This window comes from Diabrotica undecimpunctata, chromosome 10 (genome assembly GCF_040954645.1).
Source record: "Diabrotica undecimpunctata isolate CICGRU chromosome 10, icDiaUnde3, whole genome shotgun sequence".
NCBI lineage: Eukaryota > Metazoa > Arthropoda > Insecta > Coleoptera > Chrysomelidae > Diabrotica > Diabrotica undecimpunctata.
The window spans coordinates 49,529,868-49,554,018 of NC_092812.1; the positions used below are offsets into that span (position 1 = coordinate 49,529,868).

Sequence of the window (24,151 nt, forward strand, 5' to 3'; positions counted from 1 at the left end):
AAAAATAATAAAAGCTTGTAATATAACATTTATATTTTGTTGAGCAGTTGACTTTTCTCGAGGAATTTGATAACCTTGTTGATTTGGTCTGTGCTGTTTAGGACCTCTTTGAAGTTGGTACTGATATCGAGCTGTTGGCGTATTTTGGCATAAAAAGGGCATTCGATAAGTATATGCCGGATTCGGAGAGTCGTATTGCAGTGCTGACATTTTAGTTGTGGAAATGATGTCATCAGGTAGCCATGAGTTAGACGGATAAAGTCCTATACGCAATCTCCGTATAATTGCCATATTTTTTCGAGATAAACTGGGATATGCAAGAAGGTTCACTGAAGGTTTAATTTCATGCAGCGCTGAAGTCACATTACTCCAGTGAATCTGCCAGGTGGATAGATTAAACTTCTTTAGTCTAGCTTTGAGATCGTTGCAAATTTGTATATAGCTTTTTTAGCAAGGCAGGATATGTGTCATGAATGTCTTGGACAATAGGATGGTTTGTGGATATAGCATTAATGGAGTGTATAGAGGAAAATAAATCAGAGCATATGGCTACGTGTGTATTTGGATATTGTTGGGCATATTTGAAAGCATGTGAGATAGCTAGTAGTTCACCAATGCGTATACTACACCAAGGAGAAATTTTAGAGTGTTCGATAGGCTATTGTACAGTGGTTACAGAATATCCAACACCACTTTCAGTCTTTGACGCGTCAGTGTAAAGAACTATGTTATATTTATTTTTGTTTATAAGTTCTAGAAAGAAAATTCTCAATGTACTAGCACTGGTATCTTCGTTGTTAAATTTGGTGAGGGAAATATCATGATGTGATTAGGATATATAATTAGGAATAGGGATTATTGGAGCATGGTAGAGTTCTGCCTACTACCAGGTACAGCCTACCACTTTATATATAGAAGAGAAATGTTCAAAGCAATAAACAGACTAGAAATGTCAAATTAGTTGGTAAATTTAACAAAATTAACTCTTGAAAAAGTTGAATGTAGAGTACGAATTCAAGGAGAACTGTCAGAACCGTAGAATTGACATGGTCAACAGATGCTATTGACTCAATATCCTTCTTAAATCCTCCATTATATCTAAAAATACAAAAGTAAAAATCTACAAAACAATAATACACCCAGTCCCAACATGGTTCAGAGACCTGGACTATAACAAAAAGTAATGAAAATATGTTAGGATGTTTCTAAAGAAAACTACTAAGGCGAATTAATGGAGCGATAAATGACAATGACAATGAGAAATTTTTACACAAGAAATTTAGGCTACTTGCTGCGAATATAAGTTAACCCTTCATACACTGTTCATGAGATTAGATGAGAAGTAATAGAAAGAATGAAGCACTGAGATTTTTAGTCATAGCCTCAAAACTGGTTAGGTTAGTTAGTATGGAGAGGGTTTTCATCAGATGAGTTTGAAGTGAATAGAAGTCTTAGACAAGGAGATCCGTTATTCACGTTGTTTTTTAATTCGGTGTTGGAAACAATAATCAGAAATAGCCGAGTTAAAACGACTTATCCATCTTCAACAATTAACATCAATGTCTGGCCTTCAGTGATGATCTTACTATTCTAACAAAAACAAAAAACGAATATTAAAGTTATAAAAAGATTTAAAAAGAAGGCAAAATATTTTGACCTAGAAATAAGGACCTTAGGAAAAGTCAAAGTACATGATACTTGGAAATACAGAGCATAAAGAAGAGGAGCAGTGGTCCATTTTACTTATCTGGAGGTTATTATAGAAGCGAAAGGTAAAGAAGAATGGGAACTAAATTCCATATTGACAAAGGTAAATAAAAAGATGGAAAGCCTAAGACAACTGATAGAATGCAAATATGTATCAAGAAAAACAAAGTTAAGGATATATCAAACAGTAATAATGCCCACAGTGACGTATTTTAGTGAAGAACGGACATTGAATAAAGCAAATATGAAGAAATTGGAAAGTTAGGAAAGAAAAATGCTCAGATCTATAGATCAGAGGCACAAACACGGTGAAAGGTTGGGAGCTATAGGAACTGTATAACGAACCAAGCATCAGTCGCTTCATAAAAGCACAGAGAGTAAGATGGATGGAGCACGTGATAAGAATGTAAAGGAAAATAATGTTAAAGATAATTCTAAAAGGAGACCCAATCACGAAAATAATGAAAGACGATTCAGGCAAAGATGGTTTGATAGCGTATAGGAAGATCTTAGAAGAAAGGGGATTGATGCTTGGGAAATAAAAGCAATAAACAGGGATGAATGGAGGAGAATAGTAAGCCAATTTAGTAGACAAGGAGCATGATTCGAAAAGAAGCCACCTCAGTTAATACAAGTTTTGTAATATATAAGTATTATATTAATTCAAGGCCCATTGAGCTTTGTAGATACATAAAATGACAATGGAGCGTGGAGAAGACGAGTGTGGAGAAGATACAACTTTGATATTTGTAGAATATATCAGGAACCAGATATCATAAAACATATTAAGATAGGACGTCTGATGTGAATAAGATGGAAATCGGATGGAATAAAATGATCCAGCTAGAACCACGGTCCTTGATAGACTTATTGATCAGAGAAGAAGAGAAAGAACTAAAACGAGGTTCTTTGATAACATCGATGAATGCATAAGAAATATGGGAATACATGGTTAGCGAAGGAAGGCGATAGATAAAAATCCACCTTTGACAGATTGATCTCTGTTTTTCTTCTTGGACTCTTCTTGCTATATTTGCTATATTACCCTGTTTTATTCTATTGTCTTCACTAATTTCTAAAATAGGGACCTATACTATATAAAACCTGTCAAAAAATAATTATGTAAAGGTTGTGAAAGCTCCGTATGAGGGAATAACAACTAGTATTGGAGAGATTAACAAATTTTACTAGAAAATATAATTCATCAAGGCTCAGTACTTACTTTTTATATATTCTTGTTCGGTCTCAATAAAATCAGATAATTTACAAATTCCAAAATGCAATTAAAAGGGTAATATTTTTAATAATAAATATCCTAAAAACAATCTGTGTGAATTTACTACAGAAATGAAAAAAAAATAAGTTTGTTTTGGTGATGAATGTATTAATAGCAGAGTAGTATCGAAGCATATAGTCACTTATAAACAAACCAACCACACACTTTCGGGAATCCGTTTTCAATTTCAATTTCCATCATTTTTCCGTTCCTACGTTCAGTGGTCTGATAATCATTTTCTGAGTTTGTATCTCTAACTTTCGTTAAATTGTTCTAACTTTATAGGGCAAACCAGTTTTGATGCTATTGTCTCAAAACATCTTTCGTATTTACTCCCTTCTCCAGATTTCAAATTCATTCAATATGGGGTAAATGGTTCCTAATTAACAATTTTGAGTTAATTCTCTAAGAAAAGTACAGCTATTTCTTGTGAAAACATTTGTAAAGAGAACAAAAATATGCTTAATTCGGTGGTCTTATTGAATTCGTTTTGAAATATCGAGCTGATGATAATTTGTTTAAAACATAATCCAATAATTTAAAAAATAAAAATACAACGATAACATTTTACTCCTGGAATATCAGAGGTTATATTTTAGCTTACATACAAAACTTTCTAAAACAAAGAACTTTTCAAACAAAAGTAAATTTTTCCTGTAAAAAACTGTTTTTCCAACATTCATGTTGAGTAGAATGGTACTAATCAGGGGTCTGTAATTAGTCTCACATTATTTTTAGTGGTCATTAATGACATAATAAAAGATATACTCAAATCACTACAAGCTCGCTTGTATGCCCACGATCTAGTAGTCTTTATCAAAAGAACAAACATCACATATATATCCTCAAATCTGCAAACATATTTTAATCAATTGGAAATATAGTCCCCAAACACTGGTTTAGAGTTTTCAGTCTTAAAAAGAACCTTTATTCTTAGAATTGCCCTTGGTGATTTTCGTACCACTCAATAGAAAATTTATACAGCGAATGCAGAGAACCATCCTTACAACATAGACGCACACTATCCCGAAATACATTTACACAGAAGTATCAACATATCTACGATAATGGACCCCGCATAGCAAAACCTTATTACCAGCGGATGAGGATGGCACTCAGCTCACTAGACATTAGTTTCCCAATAGTTCTTCCAACAAAACTTGACCATTCTCTGCCCTGGATATTGAAAGCACCCGAAAGTGTACCTTTTCTTACTCAATTCGATAAACAGAATACTCTCATTACTTTAATTAAAAGCTCAATAAATAACTCAGAAGCACATAAAAACTTTATTATCACCTGCACAGATGCATCTATATCTTATGATGGTGAAGGCTTAGCTATAATTTCCCCAACATATATATATATATATATATATATATATATATATATATATATATATATATATATATATATTATTGTGATATTTAAAGTCTTGGTGCGCCAAGCAATAATTAGCTAATTAATTTTTTTTGATTAATTAAAATTATTTAAATGATATGATTATGACTCTATCACAATTTTTAATTCTTTTATCTCAGGGTTAAATTCGTGCTTCAATATCTATGCTATTACATGTGAAAGGTAAGGTCCAGAGAATACCGGAATAATAAAAAACACATATGATCTAACACTATATATTGAAATAAAATTAATGAAATAATTCACACTCAAAAGTTTTCAATAAACAAATCTCATATAAGGATTCTCAAAATTTTGTTCTCCGTACGTGAACAATCAAAATTAATGGTACAAACAATATTAATTGAAAACTCAAAATCCCAAACTATTCTAACTCTCCTAATCAAAATATTTATATCCTTTCTAAATTACGTGTAAAAATTGTGTTATCAATAAAAGAAAAAAAAACTGCAGAAAACAAAAATATCTCTCTCTGATGATGAGTGGTCCAGATCCTTGTTCCTTGTAGACTGTATTATCTCCTCTCAACCGCTCCCTATGTAATCAGCAATCTTACAACAGATTGTTGCAAGTATATCGTCCTTAATGATCTCCTTCAAAAGCAACAATCATTCAAATTATGATAGCCTTTCTCCTCTCGATAAACTGAATCTCTCGTTGGCCTGAACAGTGACTCTTGGAATATAAGTAGGAAAATATGACTTACAATATTTTTCTGCTTCAGCTTCTGTCAGATACACTAACTCCACAAAAACTCACTAACATTCAACACTACTGCTTGCTACTTCTTGCGAACCACCAGAGAACAATCCCTGTTCCCCTTCCAGACTTCGAAAATCAACTGATTATATCTTTTCTCTCTCCCCAATCTCGCTAAACTCCCTCCTACATACTTATCCCACCTTTTTCAATCTCCGCTAATCAAAACTCGTCACAATTCCCCCATTTTTTCATTTCGATAACAAACAAATTTTTACCTATAATTATAAATTTCCTAAAACTTATTTACAAATAATATTTTTCTATAAATCTTAAAAACTAACAAAAACCTCTTTCTATAATCCCTTCTATTGTCTTTAATCACTGCATTAATGGATTTTGGAAAACCCCGTTCAATTGTCTTTTTGTTTTCACTTAAAATTATGCGGGTCACTCAAGTATAACAAAGAAATAATTTATGCAAAGCTTACTTTTTGTTTGGTACAGGTAATTCAAGAAATTAATCTCTCCTTCTTCGAAATGTTTGTTGGATATTATTCTACTTATCTGAATTATTTTAATGTTATTGAATTTTGAAATATTTTTAAACAAACCAATATTTTTCTCGATTTTACATATCATAACAATATATATATATTAAGTTATCTGTCTCCCGTCGGACTCATCTCCAGGTGGTGGATAGGGGAACGCCCTAACCGAATACAACAGATATTTATTTTTTTATATTAGATCTGCCTACTTCTGAGTTAAATCCACCCTGTATACTATTTGTATACTATTTGTTTTAAATATTAGATGCCATATTAATGAATCCCTTTCCCGCTGTGGTTTAAGCTGCGTTTGATTGAATAGGGCAATAAACGTTTGTCAATCGATGGATGACATTTTAACTTTGCCTTGCTGACGATTTAATTATAACAGCAACTGACTAGCTATGCTAAGAAAACCGCAAATAAACTTTGCCACACTAAAACTTTAACTTAATTGATCCATAGAAGTAAATATGTAACATAAAGGGCTTACAAAGAGATTTTATTTGGTATTGATTTGAGAGTCAGTAGTTTGACTGCATTTTTAAATTTTTTCAAAGAATTTACTGCCTGCTACTTATGTCTGTATTTATTTTCATACATTTTATCATCATTAGTGGTGCAACAGTCCTAGTTGAGTCTCTACTCCTACTCCCTACAGGTGCCGCTAATAGGGTTTGTCTGGGTGTGTAATTTTTATTTGAATTTGTTAATCTAGTTTTTGACTTAAATTTTTTGTTTTTTAGCTGCTCATTTAGTCCAAAATAATATTTTTCCGCTATCAGTACCCTTCATTTTACTTCTTCAGATGAAAGCACTTCGGTCTAGAGCTGATCCTGGTGGTACCAAAAAGCATCGTCCGCTGCCGGAAAAAAGCCTGCATCTGAAGAAAACACAACACACACATGTTAAAACGATTAACAATTTTTGTGACTAAATTTTTCTGGTAACAACTAAAGTCTTATCTTTCCTTTGAATATCTAATCCCAAAAAGACAATTTTTGTTTTATTTAATAAATAACTTAATTCTTAAATTTTCTCTAAATTTAATTTTAAAAATTTGACATCATCTTTAGAAATTGAAATAACAAAAATATCAAGTTTTTCCATTGAAATACAAGCAAGGGACAACCTTAGATATTTTAAATCCCAAGTTAAATAAATGCTTATTAATCGCTGTATTTCAACATTCAGGGCTTTCTCGTAAACCATATAAAGCTTTTACCAACTTGCATACTACACCAGGTTCTACACTAAGGCCATCCTGTGGCTTTAAAAACACATCATCAGACACTGGACCTTTCAAAAAAGCACTTTTCACATCAAGTTGATGAATACTAATTATTTATACCATTATACCATTATCACACTAACTTCTTAATCATCAAGATGAGAAGGCATATGTTTATCTCTTGAACTTCTACGTATCTCGTGTTCCTAATTACTATCAGCTTTTATTACTTCAGGTTTAATTTTAATAGGTTTAGTAATAGTTTGCTCATCCACACCTCTATGTCTCAACAATCAAAGGGAGGGATAAATTCAAACAAATACTTGGGGTTCATAATCACGAAAAAGGCAACAACAGAGAAAGAAATTAAGCAAAGATTAGGGCAAACAAGAACAGCAATCCGACAACTTAACTCAGTATGGTGGGATAGACACCTAAATATGAAGAGAAAAACACAGATTTATAAAACATTAGTGCGAAGTATTATGACATGGGGCTGAAAATTAGATTATAAATAAGAAAAATAGCAGTAAGATAGTAGCCACAGAGATGGAATGCCTGCGAAGATGCTGTAGAGTAACAAAAATGGATAGGAGAAGTAATGACGAAATAAAGTAAATAACATCAATAGAAACAGACATACTAACATATATAGAACAAAAAGACCAAAGTGGTATGGACATGTAAGAAGAACAACTAGCGACAGCAGATGGATAAAGAGAATATGAAGCGCCATAGGAAGGAGGAAAAGAGGACGACCCCGAAGATCCTGGAGGAACTAAGTGACCGCGCCATGAGTCAGAGAGGCCTAAACGATGGAGAATGGGTCAACAGAGAGAGATCGAAACGGTTGAGCGAGGGAAGGCAGTGAATACTGTAGAATCCCTGAATATATATAATATATAATAATAATAACACTATGATTATATTTAATTAGAAAAGAAATATGTTTTATTGTTTTACAAGTACAAAAGTAAGGTGTACAGAGACCAGTGACAAGTGACAAGTAAGTCATCAGACATCAATAAAAATGAAACGTGTTGTCAACATTCATAAAATAATTATAAAACTGAATTGAACAGCAATATTACCTATGACACTAAAACAACGAGATACAAATCAGACCAACAAAAGAGGTCAACAAAAAAACCGAAAATCCTATGGTTAGGCAATCTAGGAAACCGAGATGTAATCTTAAGGAAAAACAGACAAAAATTCATTTATCGAGAAGAAGGAAGAATGAGAATCAGATAATGAAGAAAAATCGTAAAATATATTTTTAGGCTAAAATACTGACAGCTTAAGATTACTTGTGTGCTCTAATCAAATATAAGTAATATACTAAGATTTATACTGCATGGTTTACAAAAGTACCCCGTATAAAATAAGCCTAATGGCTTTGACTGAATTCTCTACAAGCGCTCGAGCTTCATTCTGTATCTCGTATCGATCGTCATTGTTGCTTAAAGTATTGTATAACGAAAATATAGTAGCAAATAATAAGTCTTTGTTCTAATGCAAATAATTATGTTAAACATATTAACGTATATAATGAATGTTAGTTCAGTGTTAATTTGATTATGATTTTATGACAATAGGTTAATAGTGAAGCAGCTGTCAGAAACAGTAATGCAATAAAGTGAGTTTGGTTTGCTTAACCACACATCCGTGTATGCTTCTATTAAATCTTGTCATTCTCCAATGGTGCTTGTTGAAAATGTTAACCGCAATGGTGGCCATCTCTTCCTGTACTGGACAAAAATTGAAATTGACACTTTGGTTAACTTTTGCGGGAGAGTTGTGTTGCAGTTTTGAAATTAAATGTCATCAGCCAATAAACTACAAGATTTTCTATTTTGCTGCACAACAACAAATATAAAACTAGTATACAGGGGCTGTTATATTACAAAACAATATAAAATGTTATATCACACCAAAAAGTCAGAAAACTAAGTTCACAATAGTTCGAAAATTCAAAGTTGGAATGATTCTCTTAGAGTTAAGAATTCAGATTTTTTTCTTAAAATCATTGCGATTTTTTGTCTTTTTTTTATATCTTTATATATATATATATATATATATATATATATATATATATATATAGAATCTGACATGACAAAGAGGAAAAAAGGGATACAGGCAAGAGTTAGGAAAATAGCAAAAGAGGAAAAAATAAGAAAAATACAACAAAAATATGGTACATAAAACTTAATAATAACGGAAAAGAACTAAAAAGATAATGGTAAACTGACAGGAAAACCACAAACCACCAAGGGAGGACGCTCAAAAAACTAATACGGAATGCAGAGGCAATACCTATAATTATGACGACCAAGACAAGAGACCTGGCCATAGAAAAGGCTAATGAAAATAACGAAACAAGACACACAGAAGTAAAGAAAAACGCAATAGGAAAAAAAGAGTAAAAACCATTAAAATCGGACCCTAAAATATCAAATCCATGATGAAAGACAACCCTTATGTCATAACGTGACAAGAAACTTGGAACATCCCTATAAAGTCTATCTTGAGAGAGAAAAAGCACATTTAGAATATGTAATAAAGTTTCATATATATATATATATATATATATATATATATATATATATATATATATATATATATATATATATATATATATATATATATATATATATATATATATATATGTATATATATACTGTCCTGAAAAAGAAAATAATTACAAGTTCAGTACTAATTATTTTGGGCTATAGGTACTATATATAGAGCAGCAATTAGACCAATGATAGCATACGGAGCGGAAATAATGTGTCTTACAAAAAAAGATAAAGAAAAACCAAGAATAATTAAAAGAAAAATTATGACAAGAATATACGGGCCGATAAAGACAGAACAAGGGGAATATAGAAGACTTATGAACCATGAAAGGAGAAATATAACCGAAAGGAAGACATAGTAAAATTTATTAAAACACAAAGTCTGAGATGGTTTGGGAACATACAAAAAAGAAAAGAAGACTCACTAATTCGGAAGATAACAAACCAAAAACTAGCAATAAACAGACCAAAAGGAAAACCAGAAATAAGAAGGAAAGACCAACTACTAGAGGATATATCAAAGATGGAAATTGCAAACTGGAGAGAAAAGATTAAGGACCGAAAAGAGTGGAAAAGAACAGTAGACAAAGCATAAACACATACTAATCTTTGATAAATAGCCCAAAGAATATATTCGGACTAATCCACCTCGTTAAATGGATTAAAAGAGCTCAAGGAATATGGAGCGACCTATACTCTACCACAAGTCCATATATAAACTTGGTAAAAAATCGGGCTTTTGAATTAATCGGTTCCAATGTACCCAATCGATGTTCATTTTGATAAGGTTTTCGTCGATCGTTTCTCAGTCAGTCATAGAATTATGTCAAAAACAGTGCTCGTGATTTTCAATTGGCTTAAGAGCTAATTCTCTTCCAGCATTTCCTAGTGCCACCAAAAAATTCCCTAATATAAATCTGTCAATTTCTAAAATATGTTGTTCATATTTTGACACTATATAAATCATAACTTCGTGCAATATATAATCACAAAAAGAGAAATGGGGTACTTTAGACAGATCACACTGTATGTAATATTTCAGTGGCGCGTGTCAGATAACAGCAAACAAAAATAAACATTTTCTGTCTTATTAAATGACAGCCGACATCAATTTTCCATATATGGGAAAGTGTCTTTTTCCGGAATTTATCCACCACTCTTCCGGATTATGTTTGGCCGTAAAACTTCAATAATCGTAAATACTTTCTATAAGTGACAGGTAATTTAAATATTTCCGAAGCGACGTGAATAAAACTTCACCCATTTTTTAATTCATGTACGAAATCTGTAGTGGTACGTCCGAATTTTTTATAAAATATTTTTTTTTGCTGCTTGGTTTATTACTAAAGTATCACCATCAATATTTTTTTCTATTTTGTACGTTTCTTAACTTACAATGTGTTATCAAATCTGATACATTTTCAGCTGACACTAGTTTATTTCTCCCAGAATCTTTTTCTTTAGTTTAACATAATAATTATTTAGTTCAATTACTTAATATAATAAGTGTAACTTTATTTTGGAAATAAAAAAGTATGTTCGAGAAGTTTTTGAGAAGTTGTTTAAAAAATATATGAAATTATACACAGCTTATAGATATTTGTGTAAATAGTCATGTGCCCTGGTGTTCTGGACGACACTGAGTTGCTGCAGAAGGTTTATACATCTCGACTAACAATGAGGGAAAAAACGTAAAGATCTAAAGTTTTAGTCCTAATACATAAACATTGTCGATTTCGAAATTGTTGTCAATATTCTAATGTAAATAAACGGGGGATGGGAAATTTGGCTTAGAAATATATTGGTTTCCTAATTGCTTTGTAAATAAGGTTGTGGAAATCAGATTCTCGGAACAACACGCCGGTATTAAACTCTAAGTCAAACGCTAACATTTCCATCCGCAAGAAATTATTCTGGTGCCAGACTATACTTATCGACGAAGTGAATTTTGACTTTCGAAAACTTTTGCATACATTGTCTTCGAACTTTAAATTCGGGTCTTTTATCTATGGATTTTTCGAGTACTGAATAAAATTGGTCGTTGAATGGGTAGTTTCAAATATGCTTACGCTTATACGAGGGTAGAATGAAATTTAAAGTAATTATACAAATTTTATCTAAGCTAAAGATAAAGCTACAGAAAGCTTTTCTAAAAGATTTATATTTTACACATTTCATTTAACCTAAAGGACACAAAACGATAATTATTATATTGTTTTCATTTATAACATCCAAGTAGATGGCATCTTTTTACGCTGCCACTTGCGCGCAACAATACCGAATTTCAGATGATCACTCCAGTCTCTGCAGTTGATGGTCGGGTTATGTCTTTCTATTATGCCGCCGGACTGAGGATAAAGCGGTATGATTTTGGTATTCCTAATTCCGAACGAAGTCATCATGGTCTTCCAAACTTAAGATTCGAAGTTGTGTGTGATTTCACTCGTCGGAATGAAGCAGAAGTGGAGCCCCACATCGCGAAACAATATTCTCAAGCAGGGTCTCACCAACTGTGATAGCTTCATGGTTGGGTAGTGCAACTACTTCTGACCACATGTAAAAATATTCTGTAGCCACCATCAAATACTCCATTTCCTGATGATGTTACTTGAAATAGTCCCAGAATGTCGACAGCACTTGGTTCCCATGGAGTCCCCGTAATGTATTTTTGTAGTTGTCCCCTAAGCCCCTTTTTGGGTCCCTTCTTGGATGCACACAGATTATCGTTTCCACCATTCTTTCACATCTTGCCGACAATAAATCCAGTCATACCTTTAACAGACTTTGGACAGAGTCCTATTGATCTCAAAGGGCACCACGGAACCGCTATCATGGAGTTCTAGAAGCACGTCCTTTACACATGTCCTTGTCCAGGGAACAACTTGGGCCACTGTTTACGAGCGATGACGCCTCCTTTCACATACAAGCAGTCCTACTGAAACTAATTGCCCTTCACTGCATGCCCATACTTGGCAATTCCCTGCCACTGTGACCTAGCTCCGTTGTCACATCACACAAACTATCTTTAGATCTGGATCTTTCTTCTGCTTGGCCTGGAGGTTTTATTTGTTTAAATCTTCTTCGTAACTTCTGCCCTCTATAGTTTTTAACTGTAGAATCTGGCCCACTTGTTTTTATAGGCGCTTGCAGAATGGGCAGTTCCTCTCTATGGATGGACTTTCTAGAGGGGCCGTCGTCATTCCCATGTCTTCTCCCCGCTCGGTCGCTAATGTCAAAATCGTAGGTCTATAATCTCCCCAGCCATCGAACTATCTAGCCTTCAGATATCTTGAAATTGAGAAGCTATTGCAAGGCGGAATGGTCAGTTCTTATAAAGAATCTTCCACCACAAAGGAACGAATGATAGCATTTTACTGCTTTGATGACCGATAATAACTCCTTCCTGGTGACATATAAGTTTATTTCTGCTTTTCCCAGAGCTTTGCTAAAGTTTATCACCCTTGTGTCATTAGGAAAGATTTGCTTCTATGCCATTTTGGGAAGTATTCGTATCAAGCACAAAAATCCTGTTATTAAGGATATGCCAGGATTGGAGTCATTGTCAATTTATGCTTGAGTGTGGTAAAGCCAAGCTGGCAGTCTGGTATCCAGTAAAATAACAGCTTCCTCTCAGTCAGGTTATGAAAAGGTTTGGCAATCTTTCCAAAATCTTTGACGAAGCGATGTTAGCAACTGCAAAATCAAAGGAAGCTTCGAATACCGTGTTTGTTTCTTGGTGTGGGCCATTCTTGTACTGCTTTTATTTCTTTTAGGTCTACTGCAACTACTGAGAATGAAATTACATGTCCAAGAAAACTAACTTTTTCTTGGAAACTTGCAGTTCTTCGAATTTACTTCTAGGTAAGCGTTTCTAAGTCTTGAAAACTTATTTCAAATTGGCAAGATTTTCGTCTAAATATCTTCCAATTACCATGATGTCGTCGATGTATAACAGTACAGTTCCCTAAGTACTAGCTCCATTAATCATTTAAACGTAGCAGGTGCATCACAACAATCCGAATGGCATCAATTTGAATTAGTAGAGCCCATTTTCAGCAGAAAATTCGGTCTTCTCTGTGTCTTCAGGATGCACTGCAACTTGACAATAGCTGCTTTTGAGATCCACTGTAGAAAACCATTTCGATCCAGCCAAAGTGCTTAGGGTATCGTCAATTCGGGGCAGTGGTTAGTTATCTTTTTTGGTGACGCTATTCACCTTTCTGTAGTAGACCCAGAAGCTTGTGGAGCTATTTTTCTTAGTTACCAACACCACTTAAGAGGACCAAGAGCTCTTTGACTCTTAGTTTACATTCTCTTTCCGCGTATCTTTAAGGATGGCAAAAGCATCTTTTGTTTTGCAAATGGGAGACGTCTTGGTGCCTGTCTTATAGGGTTGAAGATGTCAGTGTTTATTCGATGTTGGACTAAGTCAGCGCGGCCAGTTATTTTTCATCTAAATGAGATGTTATCCATAATTTATAGAAGCCATAAGTTATAGAAGCCATAAGTTATAGAAGCCATAATTTATCATTTCTTATACAATCTCTATTTATTTGCCATTTGTGGTTATAATATTCCAGTCGCCCATACCTATTGTGTTGTTTAGATGTACATTTCTATCTATCTATATAAGGATTTTTACAGCTGTCGCCGCCTTCCTTCTATCAGCCAACGTCTCCAGTCCTTTCTGTTCTGCCATTCTCCATCTCTAAGGTCTCGTCTTTCCATGGCCTCGTCCACTTCATCCCTCCATGATCTTTGGGGTCTACCTCTTTCCCTCCTTCCTATTGGGCTCCAATCCGAAATCTTTGCTATCCACCTTGTATGATCTGTTCTTCTCACATGTCCATACCAAATTAAACGTTTTTCTTCGATGTAGCTGAGTATGTCTTGTTCTACTGCCATTCTTCGTTTTATCTCCTCATTTCTGATGTGATCCATTTTTGTCACTCTGCAGCTTCTTCTCATGAACTTCATTTCAGTTGCTGTAATTTTGGACCTGTTTCGTTTATTTATTACCCAATTCTCTGCTCCATAGGTCATTATACTGCGTACCAAGGTGTTATAAATTCTCTTCTTTGTATTTCTGGTAATCTGTCTATCCCACCGTACCCCGATCATTTGTTTAATACATGTTCTTGTCTGTGCTAATCTGCTGGTTATCTCTTGCTCAGTGGTTCCATTTTTTGAGAGTATGAATCCTAAATATTTGAATTTGTCAGTGCCGTTAATTTCCCTATTATCGTCTATTTCCAAGTTTCTCATCGGTTCTTGCTCTGTTGTTAAATATTCGGTCTTTTCTAGATTTATTTCCAGTCCATTTTTTGTGTATTCCTTTTCTAATTTTCGGAGCATATCGCACAGATCTTCTTCATCTTGATCCGTTACCACTTGGTCATCTGCAAAGCTTAATGTGTACAAAAAGTTGTCCCGGATTGGTATTCCCATCCCTTCACATTTACTTTTCCATGGTCGTTCTAGGAATATCTTGAACAGTGTCGGAGATGTAGAGCATCCCCGCAATAAGCCTTTTGTGGTCTTAAATCCGTTGGAGTATTTATTGCCGGTTTTAACTCTTACCTTGTTGTTGTTGTTGTAAAGGTTTTTTACGGCTTCTATTAACCTTTGAGTTATTGCAATTTCCTCCATCGTGTTCCATAGTTGTTTTCTGGGGACCGTGTCATATGCCTTTTTTAAATCTATGAATGCCATGTGTACTGGTCTATTTTTTGCCATTTTTTTTTTCAATTAATTGTTGGAGTGTATATATGTGGTCTATGCAAGATCTTCCTGCCGTGAACCCCGCCTGATCTCCGATTTTATTTGAGATAGATTTTTCCAGTTTTTCTTTCAGTATTTTTCCATATAACCTGCCCATACATGCTATCACACTGATGCCTCTGTAGTTCCCGCGTTTCTTCTTATCTCCCTTTTTATGTATTGAGGTTATATATGCTTTGGACCATTCTTCTGGTATTTCGTTCAGGTTTATAGCGTAACTGAACATTTCGTGTATAATTCTGTGTAGTTTGTCCGTTCCGTACTTAATTAGTTCATTAACTATTCCTTTTGGTCCTCCTGATCTTTTGTTTTTTAAAGTCTTTATGGCATTCTTTACTTCGATTAATGTTATCTCAATCTGTTCTTCATTCTGATTTTGTTGTTGTTCCTGTTTTGTGTCTGTCTCTATGAAATCTGGGCGGTTTTCTGTGAGTAGTTCTTTATAGTAGTCTTCCCACTCTTTTTCTGATATGTATTGTATTTGGACCTCTTTGTTGTTATTCTTCCTTAAAGATTTCAGTATTTTCCAGGATTCCGAATTCCTTGTTCCTCCTATGTATTGTTCAATTTGTGCACATGTTTCTTCCCATTCTTCATTCTTTTCTTTTGCCCTTCTTCGTTTTACTTCTCTGTTTTTCTCTTTGTACTTCTGTGTGTCTTCTGGGGAGTGGGTGCTCATACTTTTCATATATAGAATTTTGTTCTCCTCAATACATTTTTTGGTTTCTTTGTTTATTTTAACTTTGTGTTGGGTATTTCTTTTCTCAAGTTTCCCCAAAGCTTCTAATGCCGCCTTTTTTATGCTGCGTTTGACGTGCTCGTACGTTTCTTTGACGTTTCTAAAACCGAAATCCTGTAACTTCTGATCCAGTCTTCTCTGGTATAGGTCCCTTATGGATTCCTCTTGAAGTAAATTTACGTTGAACTTCATTTCTTCTTCTTTATGATTATTTTCTACTTGGTCTTCTTCGTGTTCTTTCTTCCTTCTAGTTTGGGTGTTCAACGTGTACGGAAACCTTATTTGTGAAATTATTAATCGGTCGTCAGTGCCACATTCGGCTCCTCTCTTTACTCGTGTATCTCTAATTTTGATAGTACTACTTTTGCTGACAATTATGTAATCGATAATGGATCTGATGTTTCTCGTTGTTTGTACATACGTATATTTATGATTGTCCTTATGTCTGAAAAAGCCGTTAGTAATTTTCAGATTGTTCAGTTCGCACAGGTCAATTAGTCTTTCTCCAATATCGTTTGTTACATCTTCTCCAAAACAGTCTATCGTGCTATCATTTGTCGTTTCCCTGTTCTTCCATTTAGGTCCCGTGCTATTATTATTTCTTGTGTTGGTCTCACTTTTCCGATCTCTTCTTGTAAGGTATCCTTGAACTGATCCTTTTCTGCTACCAGACTGTTATCCGTAGGGCCGTATACTCCCAGTATCACGATTTGCCTGCCATAGATTTCGTTTAGCGTTAAAGCTTCTAATATCTCGAAAAAGTGATTGCTTAAAAAATCAAAGTACATATCACCATTTAAATTTCCAAGTAGAATATGATAACCTTTTAATTTGTTACCTAAAGTTGCTGCCCAAACATTAACTTTAAATAAGTGTTAGTAACGTGATGCCCTTTTGACTCGTGGATTCCTTACTCTAGCTGTTGGATCTTCAAAATCATATTTTCGTTTTTAATTATTCTTGTTGTTCTTGTTCTACCAGAATTTATTTTATTTGATCTCACATTTTAAAAGCTGCACTTAACCTTAGGCGAGTGTTTCCTAAACACTCGCCTAAGGTTAATAACATATCGGTGTATTCAACATTTGAGTAAATTGTGATTAGCAATGTCTAATTTTACAAATAACAAGGTTTCCGAAATCTAATTATTGTTGCCTTATCGTCAAAACAATCAATAGATGTCAGTTTCTTATGGCAAACTTAGAGAAAATCAAGATATACCTATTAAAACTTTATCATTACTTTATACAAGCATCGGTTATTAATTCATAATTTTCAAATCAAAATATTCCGAAAACGGTACACAGTATTGAGTTTTACCTAGAGAACTTTTTTGTAGTAAAATCGTATGATGTATGATGTATGATGTTTAAGTTCACTAAAAGTTTTCATTATTAATTCTACTTTTAAAAAATTTATGTTGAATAATATTTGGTAAGAACCTTGTAACTAGTGCCCTCTATGAGAGTCAGATATAAAAACAAATGAGAGTCAGATGTTGTCAGTAGTTTCGGCAAAATTGTAAAAAATCGTAAAAAATGTGTAACATTTTTTTTTCTTCAACACCTATTATCTTGAAAATGGATGTCATTACAAAAATTTTTTACTAGCCAAACCCCAATTATTTTCCAATTTTTTACCTATCCTATGGACGGTGTAACATTTTTTGAAACACCTTGTATATTTTAATGGACGGATGCCTATCTGACGAATGCTCTTTCGAGAAGTGAGTACCGAAGGATGCGTTTTATCTCCCATATTATTTCACATCTATACAGAGTTCATATTGCGCAGAGTTTTGGATGAATGAGAGGAATTTTCGGGTTTCAAGATATCTAACTTGCGTGTCGCAGGAGACACTACACTTCTAGCCTCTACTCCGGAAGAAATTACTAACTGTTGAAAAAACTCGAGGTAGAGTGCTAAGTTTGGACTTATGGTTAACTACAACAAAACCAAAATCATGGTTATTGATAGTCAAGAACACTTTCCTGAAATCCAAACTATTGCGGGGTGCGAAGTAGATATTCTCTATGATATATCTAGGAGCTCTAGTTAACATAGGCAGTTCTGAACCCGAAATTTGAAGACGTATACAACTAGCAAGAGCAGCAATGACTGAACTAAATGGGGTATGGTGTGATCATGACATTACTTTGACAAACAAGAAGAGAATCGTTTCAACTCTGGTCTTTTACATATTTTACTATCCATGCGAAATATGTGACAGTTAAAGTATCATATAGAAGACGCTTAGACGCTTTTGAAATATTGACATGGAGACGACTGCTTCGAATTCCATGGACGGCTCGCCGCACGAATGTCTTGGTTCTAGATCAGCGTCTTTCTAGTACTGTTTACTCTAAAATTTTATAGTTACTTGGTAATATTCATCGAAGCGATCACAAAATGGAGCGGTTAGTGTTCCAAGGAATCATCTCTATAGCTATGGGCAGACATTAAGAAAAAGCTTCTCAACAAATGATTTACTGAGGCAGTACATGTAACAGATGACCGCGGCCGGTGGAGAAATATGATTGATCAAATTATCCTAGCTCCTGAAGCTAAATGATGAACCGCGACACATCTGCTACGATTTTAATAACTATGATGATGATCATATTATCATTCTTAGCCACAATGTTTCGCATAATCTTAATCATATCTTTATTCTGGTTTCTATTCTTGCCAGTCGTCCAAAGACCTCCTCATCTTCTCTATTTCTTTTTTCAACCTTTTTTTCTTTTCTTGTATACTCAATCCTAACCATTCTTAGACAGTTTTTTTATTTTCAGATTTATATTGGATATAACGGGTGTTTTTTTTAGAGGTATAGAAATAGAAGTTGACAACACGTTTTTAAGGGGCGGCCATTTTGACAGCTGTCAGGTGATTATTATTTACTTTAGTTTGACATTTCAATATGAATAGACTGACGCCTGAACAACGCTTTCAAATTGTGCAAATTTATTTTGAAAATCATAGTTCTGTTCGGAATACGTATCGCGCACTACGTCCATTTTATGGTATACATAATCGCCCATCAGAGCAATTAATTCGATCAACTGTGGAACGTTTTCGCACCACGTTCACTCTTAATGATAATACGCATCCACAGAGATGTCGTACAGTGCGTACAGAAGATGTTGTTGCTGCTGTTGAGCGTAGTATAGAGGAAGACCCGAATCAGTCTATACGCCATCGTGCACAGCAGTTGGATATGTGTCCATCCACTTTATGGAAAATTTTGCGAAAAGATCTTGGTTTGCGTGCTTACAAAATTTACTCGTGCAGGAATTAAAGCCACACGATCACCTAGCAAGGCGTAGATTCGGTGAATGGGCCCAAAACGAAATTGCCGTTGATCCCGACTTTCATAAGCGAATTTTGTTTAGCGACGAAGCTCACTTTTGGTTAAATGGCTACGTTAACAAACAAAACTACCGTATTTGGAGTGAAGATAATCCTCAACTGTATGTTGAGAAACCACTATATCCAGAAAAATTGACTGTTTGGTGTGCTTTGTGGGCTGGTGGAATCATTGGTCCGTACTTCTTTAAAAACAATGCTGGTCAGAACGTAACAGTCAATGGTGACCGCTATAGAGCCATGATTACTGACTTTTTTATTCCTGAATTGAACAACCATAATGTGCAGGAGCTGTGGTTTCAGCAAGACGGCGCAACATGTCACACAGCTCGTGCCACAATGGATTTATTGAGGGAAACGTTTGGTAACCGCATAATCTCGCGTTTAGGAGTTTAGGACCCGTGAATTGGCCTCCAAGGTCGTGCGATTTAACACCGTTAGACTATTTTCTGTGGGGTTATGTGAAGTCGCTAGTCTATGCCAATAAGCCTGAAACGATTGACGAACTGGAGAACAACATTCGCCGCGTTATTGCCGATATACGGCCACAAATAGTGGAAAAAGTTGTCGAAAATTGGACCTCCAGATTAGACTATGTCAGAGCCAGCCTTGGTGGTCATATGCCAGATATCATATTTAAAATATAATGTCAAAAAATTATCTTTCAAATAAAGTTAATTTCCTGTTCATATAAAAAATAATCTTTGTTTTATTCCACTTTAAAGTTCTATACCTCTAAAAAAAACACCCGTTACTTTTAGTATTTAAAAATATATAAAATCTCGCTTACTGTATTAAGAATTTGTAGTCCCCCTGTAACAATCAGTTAGAAACAAACAGCATAAATTCAAACGGTTTTAAAACTGGATTTCAAACAAACACATGATATATATAATATATAAGAGATTCGCTTTGTTTGATTAAAAGTTTTGTAAGACATATTGCGACCAACTAGAATTGTACAATTCGTCGATCTACGCCAATTGTCTGAAATTTAAACTTTGAAGAGTTCCTGGGCTCATGAAATATTGATGGTTATAATTTTTCACTAAAGGGAATATATAATAGTTCTCGTGAGGCATCCTAGGTGACTCAAAACATAATATTATTCAACAAACTTGAAGTATTTTCCATAATGAACTGGCTTCAATGAAAACTTTTCTCATGAGTAAAATGTATTATTTCACAAAGTTTTTATTGGCGCCAAGTTACAACTTATAACTGAAATACTCTTATATACTAACCTCATTTATAACTTTAAACGACATACAACGAGCTAACAAAACAGATTAGAAGAAAGGATAATATAAACATTTTATGCCGCGCTCGCAACTTGAATACATTAATTTATCGGAAAAAGATATCGTTATGAAGGTATTTGCCTCTTTATTGATTCAATCATAACTTCAGTCATAAACTAAATAAAACGAATTTATTTGAAATAGATTTAACAAAATGTAGCAGTTTATCACAAAGGCCGATATGAAAAACGTTTTACAGTAGCTTATGGAGTATTCGGAAAATTAGATTATTTTTCTTCTTCTTAGATTTCCGTGTTTATTGGGATATTGGCAACTATAGTCCGTCTCACGTTTTTTGTTCAGTATAGGTTAAATGGGAAAGTAGAAGAGTGCTGTTAATAGTTACTTAAAGTAACTATGGGCAGGCGACGATTATAAGGGTAGTACCTGATAAAATCCGGTCTCGATTAAGGGTTTTTTACGCTATGGGTACGGTTGCCCCGGTAGCAGATTTAATCTTACAGCACGATAATTATTATGTACTTACTAAAGGTACGGTGTTCGGATTTGATCCAAACTGGCAACAGCGCCCTCGCGTCCTACCCCTAACCACCCTTTGGTACAGACCAAAATTTGACGATACGAAAGATTGCACAGAATTCTCTCTCTTGTACGTTCAACTCTCCGAGAAGACATCGCTCTTAAGTTTAACTGCCGCATGGTGAACCATCCGATCACATCTTAACAATAATAACTGTAAGTGTTAATATTTATTATACAAACAAGCAACGAGCAAATAAATAGTAATTATTATATTGTTTATCAACCAATTAAGGGTATACTATTTATAATTGAAATACATTTCTACTGAGCAAGAGTAGTTTAATTAAATCCACGTAACAAAACGAACCACCGCTTAATGGAAATATACCAAGTCGAAGGATAATCCGAAGTAATTACCTTATAATTATTTGTAACCAGCCGAAGTATTTATTCGGCCCACTTGGACGATGCAGAGGAACCCAGCCGGTTCCATGGTCCTTCGAGCCGGATGTTATAAACTAGGATTTATATAAATAACAAATTCAACACAAATATATTTAAAATATATTTTATTCTACAAATTGCTACGTCGCGTCATTGGCTGTGTGAGAATTCACGGCATCAGGTACACCGCTCATCACTGCAGGTACAGAAAAAGTTCTTTCTTCCCACGTGCTCACAGAATAATTTCGATACTAAGAAAGACACTATTGTTTCGCATAAAATAAAAATTTGAATAATAATTATTTTAAGAAATTCTTTGTAATAATTAGTTTTAAGAATTAAAAACATTTATTTGCTCAAGCGAAAAACTTATTATTAGTATCTTTGAAATTTCACTAAATAAATACTTTTAATATTTTTACACATCATAAATATTATACTTACCGATTTCACAGTGCCTCCATATATTTAACGATTTTATATATACTACACATATTCTACAACACAGTTAAATATTCATTTATTGATATTTCTATTAATTTGTTTGTATTGTATTGTTTTTCTTTCAGGGCGCTTATAAAAGTTGTGCTATATCTAACGCGGTAGTGTTTTCGCAAGTGAATTTAAGGTGTTTTTAGTGATTGCATATATCATACTTGTTTAGATTTAAAACCTATATTTAATAATGGAGGCACTGAAAAAACAACGAGCAACGGCAAAGTCGGCTGTGTGATCTATTTGGAGATATAATTGGTGTGATCAATTTTTAGATTCTCAACTAACTATAACAGAATTAAAACTAAGAGAAGAATCAATAATTAAACATTTTGAACGTTATAATGTTATACAAGATAACATAGAACATGCCACTGACGATGCCGATGCTCTTGAAAATCGTGATCTTATGGAAAAACATTATTTTAAATATTTAACTTTATTACGCGAAAAGTACAAATCTCTCGTAGAGTCAAATCTACCCAGTCTTACCACTCAAACTCCCACTGTTACACAAACCACGCCAACTAATGTAAAACTACCCCAATTATCACTTCAAATCTTCTCAGGCAACTACGATGAATGGATATCATTTTATCAACTCTTTACCTCTTTAATCATTGATAACCCCTCTCTGACAAATATTCAATGGTTTATATACCTAAAATCTTCTCTAAAAAATGAAGCTCTCGCCTTAATTGACTCTCTCGAATTAACCCACGAAAACTTTACCATTGCTCTTGACCTCTTGGAAAAACGATACTCTAATAACTTAAATATAATCAACGCACACTTAAAATCCATTTTGGACTACCCCACTCTCACTAAGGTTAATGCCCAAACACTAAGAGACTTCGTAACTACAATAAGAAAACACATTCAATCTTTAAAAAACTTAAACATTCCAGTAAACACTTGGGATATCATCTTAGTTTATATTTTGTCAAGAAAAATTGACTATAACTCCAAAAAACAATACAGAGAAAAAAGAATTAAATCAGATTTACCCACATTAGACGAGTTTCTAGACATTTTAGAAGATAGTTGCAATTTATTAGGTGATTTAAGTGACTCACGTGACTATAAAACGGAAAAACCTTCTCCGAAATTCTCTCGCACTACTTCTCTTCACACCAATGTTACCTACAATAATTCTTCCACTTCTAAATGCATATACTGTAATGACTTGTCTCATAAAATATATCGTTGTCCACGTTTCTCATCTCTACCACACTCTGATAAATTAAATTTCACACATTCTCAACACATGTGCACAAACTGCTTGGGCACAGGACATTCTTACAATGAATGCATCTCTAAAACTTGCTCGATTTGTTCTAAAAAACATCACACTCTCTTGCACGTACGCAAAACCCACAACACTAACTTCTCGCATCCATCTCACAATCCAGGCACATCTCAAGGCCAAAGAACTACCTATCCTTAAGGCAATCAACATAATTGGAGACCCAATTCAAATCAAACACATTCTGATGCCAACTCCAGAAAACACAATTATCATCAAACTCAAGAAAAATCAAACCCTAATTTAAATTCTAATAAAAATCATACAGAATTCGACGACATGCCATTCTCCTCTGGCAATAACATCCACCCCGAGTCTGTCACAGCGGTATCTCTAGATACCACAGGCGACCTTACATTCTCCGCTAAACCTTGTAATGTTCTATTAGCAACAATTAAAATATCTATTCAATCAAAATCAGGACATATGATAACAGCCAAGGCACTTCTCGATAATGCTAGTCAAAGTAGCTTTATATCAAGGAATCTTTTTGAAAAAATTAGCTGTAAAACCCTCCAACAACCACTTTAAATTTCTGGAATTGCCCAGAGCTCAATCATGTCTAACATAATGGCAAATCTTACAATTTTCTCTACTAATGATAAAAGCAATAAACTTAACATATCTTGATACGTACTCGATAGAATAACCACCCCACTACCGCAGACACATTGACATTTTGATAGGTGCTGACAAATACTACGAACTCATTACCGATGGCATCGTAAGATTAGGAAAAAATCTCCCTGTACTTCAAAACACCTTTTT

The 24,151-nt window shown here is 34.2% G+C and overlaps 1 protein-coding gene across 1 annotated transcript; it reads left to right on the top strand.

The window, feature by feature from the left end:
• The first annotated feature begins 13,268 nt into the window (after nt 1–13,268).
• On the top strand, nt 13,269–23,524 carry LOC140451707 (uncharacterized). Its single transcript, XM_072545551.1, has 2 exons — nt 13,269–13,326; nt 22,353–23,524. Exons 1-2 carry the CDS (start codon nt 13,269–13,271, stop codon nt 23,522–23,524), a joined length of 1,230 nt encoding a protein of 409 aa, XP_072401652.1.
• Nucleotides 23,525–24,151: the final 627 nt, after the last annotated feature.